Source organism: Tursiops truncatus, chromosome 6, assembly GCF_011762595.2.
Source record: "Tursiops truncatus isolate mTurTru1 chromosome 6, mTurTru1.mat.Y, whole genome shotgun sequence".
Classification (NCBI taxonomy): Eukaryota; Metazoa; Chordata; class Mammalia; order Artiodactyla; family Delphinidae; genus Tursiops; species Tursiops truncatus.
Window position 1 is genome coordinate 40662728 of NC_047039.1, and position 18007 is coordinate 40680734.

At 37.0% G+C, this 18007-nt stretch overlaps 1 protein-coding gene across 2 annotated transcripts in view; it reads left to right on the forward strand.

Annotated features, from left to right (window-relative positions):
• The window catches only part of MOB3B (MOB kinase activator 3B), a 293520-nt gene that overhangs the window by 219082 nt on the left and 56431 nt on the right, over positions 1 to 18007 (forward strand). Inside the window, exons 1-3 of one of the 2 annotated variants that reach the window (XM_073806058.1) lie at positions 10926 to 11034; positions 12033 to 12146; positions 17601 to 17693. In XM_073806058.1, the coding sequence (XP_073662159.1) occupies positions 10959 to 11034; positions 12033 to 12146; positions 17601 to 17693 (283 nt within the window). In that variant the 5' untranslated portion in view covers positions 10926 to 10958. Of the gene's footprint in view, positions 1 to 10925; positions 11035 to 12032; positions 12147 to 17600; positions 17694 to 18007 lie in introns of those variants that run through there. The other variant, XM_073806060.1, reaches the window with a different exon arrangement.

Below are 18007 nucleotides of genomic sequence, written 5' to 3' on the forward strand. Positions count from 1 at the left end.
TTAAAACCACATTCACAGAAAGATAGACAAAATGAAAAGGCAGAGGACTGTGTACCAGATGAAGAGACAATATAAAACCCCAGAAAAAAAAACTAAATGAAGTGGAGATAGGCAACCTTCCAGAAAAAGAATTCAGAATAATGATAGTGAAGATGATCCAGAGCCTTGGAAAAAGAATGGAGGCAAAGATTGAAAAGATGGAAGAAATGTTTGACAAAGACCTAGAAGAAATAAAGAACAAAGAGAGATGAACAATACAATAACTGAAATGAAAAATACACTAGAAGGAATCAATAGCAGAATAACTGAGGCAGAAGAATGAATAAGTGACCTGGAAGACAGAATGGTGGGAGTCACTGCCATGGAACAGAATAAAGAAAACAGAATGAAAAGAAATGAAGACAGCCTAAGAGACATCTGGGACAACATTAAATGCACCAACATTTGCATTGTAGGGGTCCCAGAAGGAGAAGATAGAGAGAAAGGACCTGAAAAATATTTGAAGGATTATAGTCAAAAACTTTCCTAACGTGAGAAAGGAAATAGCCACCCAAGTCCAGGAAGCACAGAAAGTCTCAAACAGGATAAACCCAAGGAGAAACATACCAAGACACATAGTAATCAAATTGACAAAAATTAAAGACAAAGAAAAATTATTAAAACCAACAAGGGAAAAACAACAAATAACATAAAGAGGAATTCCCATAAGGTTAACAGCTGATTTCTCAGCAGAAACTCTACAAGCCAGAAGGGAGTGGCATGATATATTTAAAGTGATGAAAGGGAAGAAACTACAATCAAGATTACTCTACCCAGCAAGGGTCTCATTCAGATTTGATGGAAAAATATAAAGCTTTACAAATAAGCAAAAGCTAAGAGAATTCAGCACCACCAAACCAGTTCTACAACAAATGCTAAAGGAACTTCTCTAAGTGGGAAACACAAGAGAAGAAAAGGACCCACCAAAACCCAAAGCAATTAAGAAAATGGTAATAGGAACATACATATTGATAATTACCTTAAATGTGAATGGATTAAATACTCCAACCAAAAGACACAGGCTCGCTGAATGGATACAAAAACAAGACCCATATATTTGCTGTCTACAAGAGACCCACTTCAGACCTAGGGACACATACAGACTGAAAGTGAGGAGATGGAAAAAGATATTCTATGCAAATGGAAATCAAAAGAAAGTTGGAGTAGTAATACTCATAGCAGATAAAATAGATTTTAAAATAAAGAATGTTACAAGAGACAAGGAAGGACACTCTATAATGATCAAAGAATCAATCCAAGAAGAAGATATAACAACTATAAATATATATGCACCCAACATAGGAGCACCTCAATACATAAGGCAAGTGCTAACAGCTATAAAAGCGGAAATCAACAGTAACACAATAATAGTGTGGGACTTTAACACCTCACTTACACCAATGGGCAGATCATCCAGACAGAAAATAAGGAAACACAAGCTTTAAATGACACAAGAGACCAGATAGATTTAATTGATATTTATAGGACATTCCATCTGAAAACAGCAGATTACACTTTCTTCTCAAGTGCACATGGAACATTCTCCAGGATAGATCACATCTTGGGTCACAAATCAAACCTCTGTAAATTTAAGAAAATTGAAGTTGTATCAAACATCTTTTCTGACCCCAATGCTATGAGACTGGAAATCAATTACAGGAAAAAAAATGTAAAAAACACAAATACATGGAGACTAAACAGTGCACTACTAAATAACCAAGAGATCACTGAAGAAATCAAAGAAGTAAAAAAAAAAAAAACATAGAAACAAATGACAACGAAAGCATGATGACCCAAAACCTATGGGACGCAGCAAAAGCAGTTCTAAGAGGGAAGTTTATAGCAATACAATCCTACCTCAAGAAACAAGAAAAATCTCAAATAAACAACCTAACCTTAAATCTAAAGAAACTAGAGAAAGAAGAAGAACAACAACAAAATCCCAAAGTTAGTAGAAGGAAAGAAATCATAAAGATCAGAGCAGAAATAAATGAAACAGAAACAAAGAAAGCAATAGCAAAGATCAGTAAAACTAAAAGCTGGTTCTTTGAGAAGATAAACATAATTGGTAAACCTTTAGCCAGATTCATCAAGAAGAAGAGGGAGAGGACTCAAATCAATAAAATTAGAAATGAAAAACGAGAAGTTACAACGGACACCGCAGAAATACAAAGCATCATAAGAGACTACTACAAGCAATTCTATGCCAATAAAATGGACAACCTGGAAGAAATGGACAAATTCTTAGAAAGGGGTAACCTTCCGAGACTGAACCAGGAAGAAATAGAAAATATGAGCAGACCAGTCACAAGGGATGAAATTGAAACTGTGATTAAAAATCTTCCAACAAACAAAAGCCCAGGACCAGATGGCTTCACAGGTGAATTCTATCAAACATTTAGAGAAGAGTTAACACCCATCCTTTTCAAACTCTTCCAAAAAATTGCAGAGGAAGGAACACTCACAAGCTCATTCTACAAGGCCACCATCACCCTGATACCCAAACCAGGCAAAGATACTACAAAAAAAGAAAGTTACAGAACAATATCACTGATGAATATAGATGCAAAAATCCTCAGCAAAATACTAGCAAACAGAATCCAACAACACATTAAAAGGATCATGCACCATGATCAAGTGGGATTTATCCCAGAGATGCAAGGATCCTTCAATATATGCAAATCAATCAATGTGATACACTATATTAACAAATTGAAGAATAAAAACCATATGATCCCAATAGATGCAGAAAAAGCTTTTGACAAAATTCAACACCCATTTATGATAAAAACTCTCCAGAAAGTGGGCATAGAGGGAACCTACCTCAACATAATAAAGGCCATATATGACAAGCCCACAGCAAACATCATTCTCAATGCTGAAAAACTGAAAGCATTTCCTCTAAGATCAGGAACAATACAAGGATGTCCACTCTCACTACTATTTTTCAACATAGTTCTGGAAGTCATAGCCATGGCCATCAGAGAAGAAAAAGAAATAAAAGGAATACAAATTGGAAAAGAAGAAGTAAAACTGTCACTGTTTGCAGATGACATGATACTATACATAGAGAATCCTAAATATGCCACCATAAAACTACTAGAGCTAATCAGTGAATTTGATAAAGTTACAGGATACAAAATTAATGCACAGAAATCTATTGCATTCCTATACACTAACAATGAAAGATCAGAAAGAGAAATTAAGGAAACAATCTCATTCACCACTGCAACAAAAAGAATAAAAAACCTAGGAATATACCTACCTATGGATGTAAAAGACCTGTACTCAGAAAACTATAAGACACTGATGAAAGAAATCAAAGATGACACAAACAGATGGAGAGATATACCATGTTCTTGGATTGGAAGAATCAATATTGTCAAAATGACTATACTACCCAAAGCAATCTACAGATTCAATGCAATCTTGATCAAATTACCAATGGCATTTTTTACAGAACTAGAACAAAAAATCTTAAAATTTGTATGGAGACACAAAAGACCCCGAATAGCCAAAACAATCTTGAGAAAGAAAAACAAAGTTGGAGGAATCAGGCTCCCTGACTTCAGACTATACTACAAAGCTACAGTAATCAAGATAGTATGGTACTGGCACAAAAACAGAAATTAGATCAATGGAACAGGATAGAAACCCCAGAAATAAACCCACGTACACATGGTCACCTTATCTTTGATAAAGGAGGCAAGGATATACAATGGAGAAAAGACAGTCTCTTCAATCAGTGGTGCTGGGAAAACTGGACAGCTACATGTAAAAGAATAAAATTAGAACACTCCTTAACATGATACACAAAAATAAACTCAAAATGGATTAAAGACCTTAATGTAAGACCAGACACTACAAAACTCTTAGAAGAAAATATAGGCAGAGCACTCTTTGACATAAACCACAGTAAGATCTTTTTTGACCCACCTCCTTGAGTAATGGAAATAAAAACAAAAATAAGAAAATGGGACCTAATGAAACTTAAAAGCTTTTGACAGCAAAGGAAACTATAAACAGGGCAAAAAGACAACCCTCAGAATGGGAGAAATTATTTTCAAACAAATCAACCGACAAAGGCTTATCTGGAGCCAGCCAAGCAAATAGAAGGAAAAGAGCCCTCCAAGCAAAAGGGCCCCGTGGAAAAAGACCCTCGGGCAGGAACAGGTTCTTTGAAGCACTGAAGGAACACTAGGGTGTCTGGGGCCCCGAGAGGGAGGTGGTGGGTGGCACAGACACAGCCAGAGAAGTAAACAGGGGCCAGATCACAAAGAAAATGAGCCTGTCTGATTCCAACACCAAGAATAGGGGTCCACTCTCTGAGAAATAGTTTCTTATTTCTCTCAACACCATGGGTCATATAATTGACAAGATTCTCTTTTTTGTATTATCTCTTTCTATGAAGGATAGACCCAATTCTATGCCAACCTTGAACATGGTCATGGGACTTTACAGTTGCCTTTTAAAGCTGATTCCTGCTTAACTGAGTCCCTGAACTTGCTTTTCTATCTCCCCCACCCCATATTTTATTATTTTTATGTTATGCCGTTATTTTCTGTACCTCTTATAAACTTTCTAAAATCCTTTCTGGGATAAGATGTGCTGAAGTTCACATAAAATAAGTGTAAATATCATGGTAACTTGTTCATTGAGTCAGGCTTGGTCACTGCTCAAATTCCCGTTGCATTTGAAGGTGAACTTCACATTCTCACTTTTGTGGAGGGCAGATCATTTAACTTCAGTGTATGTTTAGAGGCCCCCAAGTTTTCATTCATTCTGGTGTCTTTATTTATTTATTTTTGGCTGTGTTGGGTCTTTGTTGCGGTGCGCAGGCTTCTCATTGCGGTGGTTTCTCTTGTTGCAGAGTACAAGCTCTAGACGCACGGCTTCCATAGTTGTGGCTCATGGGCTTCAGTAGTTGTGGTTCGTGCGCTCTGGAGCGCAGGCTCAGTAGTTGTGGCACATGGTCTTAGTTGCTCCGTGGCATGTGGGATCTTCCTGAACAAGGGCTCGAACCCGTGTTCCCTGCATTGGCAGGTGGGTTCTCAACCACTGCACCACCAGGAAAACCCTATTCTGGTGTCTTTAATCTTTTTACTGTGTAAATTTCCCTTTTGAAGATGTGAACATGGATCATCACTTCAAGTTGAATGAGAAGATATAAGATCAGAGAGAAAGGAATTAGAGCAGGATTTGGGGCAAGGGTGACCATTGAGAAGAAAGAAAAAACAACAGTTCAGTAGTTCTGAATGTTTCTGAGTCAACTAAATTTGAAAGTAGGTACATTGTCACTTCCCCCTTCACCTTCCTGAAAATTACTATCCCAAAGCCTTAGGTAGGGTCACTCACAGTAGGATATGTGCCAGGGTGGGGTGGAGGGAGCCATGTGGCCCAGAATGGGGTGTCAGAGCTCAAGCAGGATGAGAAGGGCATCTGAGTAGGAGGAGGGATGCTCGGTATGGAATACTGGAACCGAATCAGGATCGGGAGGGAATCCATGCAGGGGTGAGGTGGGAGGTAGCCTGGCATGGTGTATTAGAGCCCAGGTGAAATGAGGCAGGCATGTATGTAGGAGGGCTGCCTACCATGAGGTGGCAGAGGCCAGTGGGGTGAGGAGGTCATCTATCTGGGAGAGCAGCCTGGCAGAGGGTGTCAGAGCCTGTGTGGGTTGTGAAGGGCATCTAGGCAGCGGGAGGGAGGTAGCAGCAATGGAAGGTTGATTCTCTACCACAGGGAGGAGGGAGAAGTTAAACAAGTAAATATACTGCATTAAGTATAATGGAAGCCAGGTTTCTCACCATCAAAGAAGGGGGTTATAAATATGTAAACAGGTGTTGGTCTGAAATTAAAGTAACTGTTTGAACCCATGTTTTTGCTATAGATAGATATAGAAATAAATATAGATGTAAGTATATGTATGTATATATATGCGTATATTACATACACATATACACTTGTACATACACTGTATTCCTGTCTCTGTCCACTGAGAGGACCTGACCACAGTGGTGTTCTGATTCAATGAACACATCTAGTGTCCAGATCTTGGCATGTGGATACTATTGTCCCCTGAAAGGAACCAGGTATTCTTAGAGATGACGTTTTGGTTCCACGGCTGGGGCTGGGAAAATCCAAGATGAGTGTGGAACAGTGAGTATCAAGAGCCTGGAAATGTTCATATGCTTTAAGGTAGAAATTCCTCATTTAGGAAACAATCTAAATGAAATCATTATAAATGCTGAAAAAAATTTAGCTATAAATATGCTCATTACTTTACTGTGTGTAATAAGGAAAACTGGAAACAACCTAACCAACGATAAGGTAAATGACCCAAAAAAGTAATAAATATTCACTGAATTGGATGTTATACAGATATTAAAATTAAGTGTGTCAGAATGCTTATATTATAATGTTAAATTATAAATACAACATCTAGATTCAGTATGAGTACAACTTCTCACCGAGATCTGGTTCTTCCCTGCAGCCTTCTAGAACCCCTTCTCCTATATCTCATGTACCCCAGTGTATATCAGTGCCTTGAGGTGTGGTTGGCATTCTTGCTCTTCAATATCTTGACTTTTGTGCTCTCAAAACCACCTATCCTCCCAGGTTTATGCCATTTAACAATACCACTCTCTACCACCCTGCCCACCACCATCATCTCTTGTCATTCTCTACACCAGTCTCATTCACGAAAGACCAAGGTACCACTTTCCCACAGTTCCTCTCATTTCCAAGTCTTACACGTCCTAGGGAGCTTCATTGGCCCCAGACAACACATCATGGTCTCTCATTTTACTTAATTTACATCCCAATGCCAATGTTCTTCTTCCCCTCTAATCTAATTTAGCAATCTGAAGCCAGGCCCTTTGGACTTCGTTATTACACAGCACTGTTGAGCTTTGAAGTGTTAAACTTCCAGACCTCACTGTAAATCAGTTTTTCCACTCTTTGCTTAGCAGCCTCAATGTTCTTGTCCCTCTGTCCTAATGCATCCACCCTGTTATCCTGAATCTTTGGATAGCTATTAATTAGCAACCTCCTTAAGACTTAGGTTAAGTGGCAGTTTTTAAATAGCAACCTAATTAAACAACTTCAGCCTGGCCAGATTCCATGCAGTCTTCCCTTGCCTCTTCTATTAAGTTGTGAATGAAGGATCTGGTTTTAAACCCAACGTTTTAATATCAGCAGATATTTCTCTTTTACTACATGAGTCACCATGTTAGTAAAATACCATTACTTCAATATTTCTATTTATCTAGAAGCTAAAAAAGAGCTTTACATAAATAAAAATAATAATATAAATAAAAAGGATCTGGACCTGGGGAAAAGAAGCTCAGATACTCAAAATGATACACAAAAGTACACATTGATAATCAAGGTTCTCACTTAACCCAGAGGGCACTATAAATTCTTGACAGTCCCACAAAGAGAGAAAAGAGATTACATTCTGTTCAAAAGAACTTTCTTATATTTTATTGAAAGATTCTAGTTCTTTGAAAATTAGCAATCCTGAATGAAATGGTAACTTCTGTTTAGTTTGAGAGTCTGTTAAAAAGAACCTCAGTTCCCTAACCATTCTGATGAAGCAGAGTTCATTGTTCTTGGTTTTACAAAATTACAATGATATAACCAATCATTTATTTTATTTTATGTTGTGTGTAAACTTACTATTTAGATTTAAGGAAAGTAATATTCAAATTAATATTTTAAGCAAGGTTGGAGGCTTATGTTCATGGATTGCAACAACTAATGTACGTTTTGTGGAACTACCTGCGTTTAATGGAGTCTCTCGAAGATTAGGGTGACTCAACTGACAGTCTTTAAAATACGTTTGGGGTCATTTTACAACATGGTCTCATTTCTTAATGTTTGTGTGTCTTCTATTACATCACTTTTTCTACTTGTATTTACTTTCCTAGTAGGGTACTGGTGTGTCATGCCTCTTAAAAAGCTGTGTATATGAAAATCTCACCAGCGCTAATCCTTTTAGGCATGAAAAACAATTATCTGTATAGAAAGTAAATAAATTCTTTATGAAGTAAATAAATTCAGGAAATAAATTCAACCCAGTAAATGCCTCGAATATCTACTTGGTATGATATCTAATTTACTTATTTTCCAGATGAGGAAATTCAGGGTTAGAGAGATGATTTGCTCATGATCACATAGGTAGTAAGTGATGGAGCTAAGACCCAAATATATTCCTTCTTGCTCCTGGCCCAGTGCTCTTGTTGGAGAAGACACCGAAATGGAAGGGGCTTATGATCCAGACATGGTCAAGAAACAGGAAATAAAATAAAATCATAGATTAGAAAGTATATCTAATGACATCCTTAGTATTAGCAATGGATCCTTCTTAGGGCATTCTTCAAAGGCATAAAATATAGTTTAATATATAGAAAGTAAACATACACTTTTTTTAAAGATAAGTTTTTACTCTATTGAGTAATAGAATATTTACATTCATGGAAATGATAACTACAGCCTAAACTGATGATATACAGTGAGGAGACATTCAATTTTAGTTTCCATAATCTCTTCCCAAGAACCCAAAGAGTTTATCTAGTGTTTGTTTGCTAGGGCTGCCATAAAGAAGTACCACAAACTGAGTGGCTTAAACAACAGAAATTTGCTGACTCACAGTTCTGGAGTCTAGACATCTGAGACCAAGGTGTTAGTAGGGTTGGTTCCTTCTGAGGGCTGTAAGGGAAAATCTGTCCTGTGACTCTCTTCTAGCTTTTGGTAGTTTCTTGGCAGTCTTCAGTGTTCCTCGATTTTTGCTGCATCATCCCCATCTCTGCTTCATCTTCACATGGCATTCTCCCTGTGTGTGTGTGTGTGTGTGTGTGTGTGTGTGTGTGTGTGTCTGTCTGTCTGTCTGTCTGTCTGTCTGTCTGTCTGACTGTCTGTCTGTCTGTGTTCAACTTTCCCCTTTTTATAAGAATAGCAGTCATGTTGTATTAGGGGCCCACCCTACTTTAGTATGACTTCATCTTAACTAATTACATCTGCAGTGACCCCATCTCACACAGGGTCATGTTCTGAGGTACTGGAGGGTTAAGACTTCAACATATGAACTTGGGGGTGGGGAGCCACAGTTCAACCCATAACACTAGTGATATACTCTAGAAAGAGTACTGGTCATGGGACAAAGGAAAATTAGAATCAATTTTTCAACAAACTTAGTTTCATAAAATCGAATGTTTAAAAAAAAATCTACCAATTCACTCTACCAGTTCCATTACACGTAGAGAGGGTTTGTCCCATCTGAAAATAAGCATAACTATTCTAGGGATATAAGAGGATTCTGCAGAGAGAACAACTGGTAATTCCACTGGATGCCACCTCCTCCCCAACCCTGGAACTTCTGACTTTTGCTGAGTTTCATCATGGCTGAGCTCCATCAGCCAAAGCTGTGCAGTGGTTCAGGGCAACCAGGGGCATGCTTGCTCCAAGTACCTCCCCTTTTCTATGTTGCACCCTGTTAGGGAGATGCCAAAGTAACGGACTCCAGAAGCCTGCTAGCTCTTTACTCACATCTCTTCTCCACTTCCCAGCACCCACGGAAGAATGGGCAGGAGGACCTAAAAGAAAAACAGTACTACACACAGGACCACCTCCCTTTGGTTGACTGAGGACTGAGGCTGTGATCCTAACCATCTTTTCCTTTAGGACAAGTCCACTCTGCTTCCTCTCACCCTCTTAAGCAATTAGACTCCTGCCGAGTTTCCTCTTTAGTACCTCAGGTATGCCCAGTCAGTGCCACACTGGCTGGACTTCATTTGTGAGCCTTCATTATACTGAAAAAACGTTCAAGTCTTTTTAAACTTGTGCACTTTTTCTCCTGATGCTTGTGTCATTTTAATTATGAATATTGTCTAGAGCTGAGAGACTCCATCAATAATAATTACAATTGAGGAAGGGGATGTTAGGTGATCCTTTAATATGAAGAGCAATATTGGTGGTATTGTCCATTTGATTTCTTGCCTTTATTGCTTATTATATGAGTTATTATATGAAAAATGTATGGATAATATTATCCAGGCCTAAGTCCTCTTCTGACTGTTAGATAATTTTCTCAATCTGTATGATGTGAGGTAAAAGATGGGTTTCACTGATAAAATGTTTTTAGCAAAACAAATATTTTATATTCTATAAAGAATATAGGTCTTAAACCCCCCCAAAAGGATGTTTCAAAAAACTTTCCCCTAAAGAATTACAGTTAAGGGCTTCCCTGGTGGCGCAGTGGTTGAGAGTCCGCCTGCCGATGCAGGGGACACGGGTTCGTGCCCTGGTCCGGGAGGATCCCACATGCTGCGGAGCGGCTGGGCCCGTGAGCCATGGCCGCTGAGCCTGCGCGTCCGGAGCCTGTGCTCCGCAATGGGAGAGGCCACAACAGTGAGAGGCCCGCGTACCGCAAAAAAAAAAAAAAAAAAAGAATTACAGTTAAGATAGACCATGAACCAGAATTTGCAGGGCATTTGGATTGCATTTTGGTATGTGATTAGTTTTTTAGGAGATACTTTGTGGTTATCCAAAAGAGCATACGGTATTGTAAATGCTTTGAAAACCAAAAAGGTCTGTTCTCATCTTTCTATCAGCAATATTAATTGTTCTTTAAAATCCAGGAACCAAAAATTTACATTACCTCATGAAAACATAACTCTTAATTTTCAAAGAAAATCTTATAGTGGTTTATTAAAAAAAAAAAAAACACCTAAAAACTATTGTAGGACCAAAGATAAAGACATCAGACTGAATCACAAAGCTTTTGGAAATTCCTCCCCAGCATTCTGATCTCCATTTGGCAGTGACATCATAATGTCCCTGCTAGTTATAGGACCTGCTGGGCAACAGAAAGTAAACTCTGAGACACAGTAGATCACTGGATAAATCACATCATTTTCCCAATGAATTTTATATTGTTTATTATTTTATGCGGGGCTTTTCACCCAGAGATTAGCGGTACGGATCCCACCGATGAAGGTGAGCATATAAAACTTTCATCAAAATAGCAGATAAGAAACATGATCCATTATCTTAGAAAATTAGTCCATAGCAATTTTTTTTTAAAATTTATTGAAGTATAGTTGATTTACAATGTGGTGTTAATTTCTGCTGTACAGCAAAGTGGCTCAGTTATACCCATATATATTCTTTTTCATATTCTTTTCCATTATGGTTTATCATAGGATATTAAATATAGTTCCCTGTGCTATACAGTAGGACCTTGTTGTTTATCCATCCTATATACACTAGTTTGCATCTGCTAATCCCAAACTCCCAATCCTTTCCTCTCCACCCGCTTGGCAACCACAATCTGTTCTCTATGTCTGTGAGTCTGTTTCTATTTCATAGATATGTTAATTTGTGGCATATTTTAGATTCCACATGTCAGTGATATCATCTGGTACTTGTCTTTCTCTGTCTGACTTACTTCACTTAGTATGATAATCTCTAGGTCCATCCATGTTGCTGCAAATGGCATTATTTCATGCTTTTTTATGGCTGAGTAATATTCTATTGTATACATATATACCACATCTTCTTTATCCATTCATATGTCAGTGGACATTTAGGTTGTTTACATGTCTTGGCTATTGTAAATAGTGCTGCTGTGAACATAGGGGTGCATTCATCTTTTTGAATTATAGTTTTCTCTGGGTATATGCCCAGGAGTGGGATTGCTGGATCATATGGCAACTCTATTTTTAGTTTTTTGAGGAACCTCCATACTTTTCTCCATAGCAGTTTCACCAATTTACATTCCCACCAACAGTGTAGGAGGGTTCCCTCTTCTCCACACCCTCTCCAACAATCCGCGGCAATTTCCTATAGGATAATATAAAGTTGATTGTTGGAAATATGGTATAACTTAGATTTTAAATCTCTGACTCAAATCCTTTGTGAAAAAATGCAGTTAGAAAAAGAAAGTGGTCAAAGAAATCAACATATTTCTGATCTCTGGTCATACTTTTTTTCAGGGCCTGAGATGACGCCCTTACCTGAGCAGCCTGTGGCTGAACAACCACATAAAGTAGAAGAAGAAAATAAGGAGAATGTTCCTGCTAATGAGAAAACTGACAATTATTATAAAGGTATAAAACAATGTAAGCTTTTCAAGTTAATAGCAATACATATACAAAAGCCGATTGGACTGGTTGGATTTATTTTAACTCTAAAACTCCTATAATCATTTTATTTCCTACTTAAATTTTAACTTACCGTATAATCCTATAATCATTTTATTTCCTACTTAAATTTTAACTTACCGTATAGACGTTTCAGCGTATGAGATGAAATCCTTATCTCCTACAACTTTTTCCATGAGGTGTTATGAAGTTTAATAAGATTCTCTTGGTAATTGTCTATAATTAACATAGGGTTTATCATTAGCAGTATCGTTATTTGTTCACATTAGTAACAATTGACCTAATTTTATGGTGAGTTAACCAAAATTTATTTGGAGGTGTGTGTCAGCTTTCTAGGGCTTCTTGAAACAAAATACCACAAACTGGGGCTCAAAGCAAAAGAAATTTGTTCTCTCACAGTTCTCACAGAAGCCAGAAATGCAAAATCAAAGCTTTGGCCATGCCAGCCTCTCTCCAAAGCCTCTAGGAGACTATCTTCCCTTGCATCTTCCAGCTTCTGGTAGCCCCAGGAGTTCCTTGGCTTGTAGCAGCAGAACTCCAATCGCTGCATCTGTCTTCACAAGTTCTTTCTGTGTTTCCGTGTCCAAATTTCCCTCTTCTCAATAATGACACCGTTTTGGATTAGGAGCCCACCTACTCGCATGTGACTTTGTCTTAACTAATTAAATCTTCAATGACTTAAATTCCAAATTAGGTCACATTCTGAGGTACTGAAAGTTAAGACTTCAACATAGCTTTTTGGGGCAAACAAAATTCAACCCATAACAAGATGACTTTGAGATGTTTGGAAGGTCCACTGAACTTCAATTTATTCACCATTCATCGTATGGGGCTTTCTTTCCATGTCCTTACAAGGTCCACCATTGTAAAATGTGAAAAATTCATAAGAAACTCTTGTTAAAAATTAAATATAATTGAGATTAAATCTAATTATCCTGGAATCTTTAATAATATTAATTAAAGAAAAAAATAGAAATACAATTAAGATATACACATACACTCAAGTACTTTGAAAATTATAATATGTAAGTTGTATTTCTGTATGTTCTTTGGTGAATCACTGTCCTCTTTTGTAGGTTAAAAAAATCCCTGATGCTCAGAGAGGTCAATTGCCAGGTTTCATAGCTACGAAGAAGCAGAGTCAGGAGTGGTGTCCAGTCTGTTCACCACAGGCTGCCTCTACTGTATGCAAAATGATGCAGTTATTTCCTTTTCAGGATGTACCTCTATTTTGAATTACCAGAGGGTAAATAAATCAAGAGCCTGATGATTATTTTGATTAAAGAAAAAAATCTTTCTTACACACACACACATATATTTACACTAAAGGATTATATTATGACTTGCTTTTTTCATTTAACAACTCCAGAGCTCTTTTCACATCTACCTCATTATTTTTAATGGATATATACTATTCCATAAAATATGTTCCATAATTTATCCACTATCTTATTAAAGAATTAGATTATGTGCAGTTTTTTCCCTCGTACATTCTTCTCATGTACACTTGGATGTATCTCTCTTTGGATAGATACCTAATACTGGAATTTTTGAATCAAGGATAAATCTTTTAAAATATTGATAGATACCACAAATTGTACTCCAAAACTTATCTACCAATTTACATCCCCCAAGAATGCGCCACAATATCACATCACATACAATGAATATTGTTAATCGTATTTTGTGAATAAGTGAGAATTTTTCATTACTGTTTTAATTTGCACTCTGATTACTTTTGAACCTGAGAATTTTTCTCTGTATTTATTGGGCATTTTTATTTCTACTTCTGTGATTTACCTGTTCATATCCTTGGCCCATTTTTCTATTAGGTTGTATTTTCATTTGTTTGTAGGGGCTCTTTTTATATTTAGTATATTAATCTTTTCTCTATGGTAAAAGTAACAAGTATTTTCTCCCAAGCTGTTGCTTATCTTTAAACTTATTTAGGTATCTTAATCACAGAGAAAATTTTATGAGATCAATTCTTGATTAATTTCTTCTTCATTTTGTATCTTATTTAGGTAGGCCTTATCCAATCCAAGATATTAAATTATTTCCCAATTTTTGGATAATTTTATATTTTGGTTAAAACTCTTAGGTCTTTTTTTTTTTTTTGAGGTACGCGGGCCTCTCACTGTTGTGGCCTCTCCTGTTGCGGAGCACAGGGTCCGGACGTGCAGGCTCAGCGGCCATGGCTCATGGGCCCAGCCGCTCTGCGGCATGTGGGATCTTCCCGGACCAGGGCATGAACCCATGTACCCTGCATCGGCAGGCGGACTCTCAACTACTGCGCCACCAGGGAAGCCCAACTCTTAGGTCTTAAATCCAATTATTTGTATATGGCATAAAATATGCATAAAATTTTACATTTTTCAAAGAGGATTGCCAGTTGTCTAACACTAGTTCCCTACTGATATGAAACTCACATTTAATATAATCTAAATTCCATTTGAAATTGGTCAGTTGCTACCTTTTTATTGTTTCTTTGATCTGTCTTTCCCTACAAAAATACCATAGTGTTTTAATTTTTATACTTTCGTAACTCATAACATGAATATTGAGCTGTGATTTCCTTTTATTTCTCCATAGATCTAGCCCAGAAATTCTTCAAAATTAATGGCAGTGTGTGTGTGTGTGTGTGTGTGTGTGTGTGTGTGTGTGTGTGTGTGTGTGTTGGGGAAATGAATATATTTATTTATATACTAAACACACATATACATTCATGTGTGTAAAATTTTCTGTCATTTCACGAGATTTTAGAAAGGGGAGACATGCATATGAATGTTCAGTCTGGCATCTTGATCCAATTTACTTTGACTCTGGTTGGGTGGGTAGGTCCATTATTTTTGAATTACAACCAGCCTCACTGACACCTCTTAAGAGCAGGATTCTTTATGTGCATATGTAAATGTGAATGTATTGGGGAGATCTTGATTGTTATTGAAGTATGTGCTTTTTAAGCTGAACTATTACAGTCTAACAGAAGGTTCAAGGGCAAGTGAATGCTTCTTACTTGGCTAAAATTTGACAATGTTAATACAAACAGTGATAATATTACACATCTACAAATCCTTTGGGACCTATTATACATCTATATATGTTTTTTTGTAATTTCCTTAATAATTTCTTTTCAGAAAGAGTCAGTTAGCATAAGGATACTAGTTTGGCTTTTTTTCCCCATGAATTTTATTTTTGACCCTTGCCCCACTTGTTATTTTGTAGCTGAAGAATGTCTCAAATACTTTTATTATTCTTTTCTTGGAATTAGTTAGTGCATACGTTTTAAGAAAAAAAAATCTGGTAAGGAAAAATGTAAAAGGAACAAGAAGTGACTTAGCAAGCTGCTGATAATTTTTGATCGTATGTTTTTAGATGTGTTTACAACACAAAATCCAAATGACACACGGTCTGAAATATCTGTGAGAGCAGCAACTGACCTGAATTTCTCTCTAAGAAACTGTATGTACTGAAAGGTACCATTGCAAATATGAAGCACCCTTAAAGCAAGATTTCAAAATAGCACTACAGCGTATTGGGTAGGAAAAAGATCTTAGTGGAGCTAATGTCGTCAGGGAGTCTTAGTTCCTAAAATAGGGAGACTCCACCATAGCCATTGCATTGATAAATTCAGAAGGCAAGGATGTTCTTATATTTCTTAGCCTCATATTTTTGGTTTGTGTGGAAAGAAAAATGAAATAACTAAATTTAGGACTCTAGAAAATTGTTTTTTCTTAAACCCACATTTTTACTTCTTTCTGCTTTGCACTTTCAGCTTCAAATGTTATTTCTTTTTTGCATCTTTCCACCAAGTGTAACTATTGATCGATAAAACTGTTGCCAGCATGTGACTCTGGAGGCCATTAAAAGTCTCTAAAGTACCTATACCACATCTTTCACCTTGAAGTGTCAATAGCTCATATCTATGAAAGACAAGAAGACAAGGAAAAGGGGATGAAAATAAATAAGGCAAGAGAGCATATTTCTGGCTATGACAATATTCAATATTGGGAAAAGCCAGACTCAGCAATGCCTAATTATTAATAAAGCTACTTGACAATAACGAAATATTTTGAGCAATTCCAAAATTTGGGGCATAAATGGATAGGGACATTTCAAGGGCATACATTAATTAGACAAACCTCTCATGGGAATTTTGCTTGCACACAGCAGACAACATCTTGAGCCATTTGGGATAAGACATACAGAGCCAATTCTTAAACAGACCAGGTACCTCAAATTCCCTTAGGAAATGGATTATTGAAGACCACAGGACCCATGGAAAAGATTCCAAAACCCTAATTTGTCTTCCTATAATTCAGGTCCCCAAAGGATTGTCAAAGTTGTACTGGGATAAGAAATTTTGGCCATTTTAAAAGGGGCCCTAACAGAGGGAGACATGTTGACATGGTGGGGACATTCTGGAGGAGCAAGCTCCCCAAGGAGATGGAAATCTCCAGAAAAATTTTGACTAACAATTCTTTTAGTCCCTAAAACGATGAGAGCTAGGCAGTAGTGAGACAATCCAGACATTTTTCTCCAAAATCAAGTCTGAAGGTTGCATAGCAGAGTTAAAGGATTACTTACCAATTGTTCCAGCCCTGCCTGAATCTGTGTCAACTCTGGTAACGGATTCTTTTTTCCATCCTTCCTTGCCAACAAGATACCTGTGCTGTTTGTAGGCTCAGTAGAAATCTTCCTAGAAGTGGGGTTGCCTGTACTTCATATGGAACTTTATCGACTCCTGTATGAAGCAATTTAACTGAAAGTGCCAACTTCGTGGGGAGAACAATGGTCCTTCAGTCACAATTGTTCCCAAATACACTCTTGCTGACATACCTCCAGATGGAAACATTGTAGACTGAGATATATACTAAATCAGGCCTGAAAATCCTTGATTTGTAGCCCCAAATCTTTAGGGCCAAAACTCTGTTTTGAGTAGTTAACATGCATGTGTTTCCAGTTTGCAAGGACATTTATGTTACAACTCTTTCATGTCACCACCCTGACCAGCAACCAACTTGTCCTGAAGTGACAGTATCACTTCAAGGCCTGTTCAGGGAGCCATGTGAAGCCAATGTCTCTCATCCAATAGATCTTCCATACTGTCAAAGGAAGCCTGTGGCTCCACGCTCCCAGTTTTTCCTCACTCTTGCAAATTGGAGGCATATTAATCCCACCTCAAGCAACCCATTATCATACAAACATCATTCTTCAAAGCCTTCTTCTTTCCCCTCCTTTAAGGTATCTCAGGAAAATGTCAACATCTTTCTCTTTGTTTTTTTTGTTTTGATATTTTTTGTCTCCTTTTCTTCTATTTTTTTTAGCTTAAAAATTGCCTAATCACAAATGTTGAGTCATTATTTTTATATGCTGATAATCCATTATGCCTTTTCGTAGATGAACTCGTCAATGAAGCAACGACATTACCACCTCCTGAAACAGTCAGCAATGAAGAAGAAAGTAAAGAACCTATTGAAAAAACTATTCACGGTATTAAAGTTACAATACTGTAGTCAGACCTGGAGCTTATCATTATATGACTTAAAAATTTAACTTTCATTAATCTGAGTATTTCGTAAAGTAATAACATGCTTAAAGAATTTGTACTACTACAATTTAAAGTCACTCTAAAATCTTTTAAATGGTAAAAAAATCTAAGACTCAATTTTCAGATTTACTTGACAAGTGATAGGAAGTGAGCTCTTTTTAAAATACAACTTTATTTTAGTAAAATGTATTACATTTATATTTATATTAAATATATATTTATCTAAAATATCATGTGTGTATAAATATATATTTAT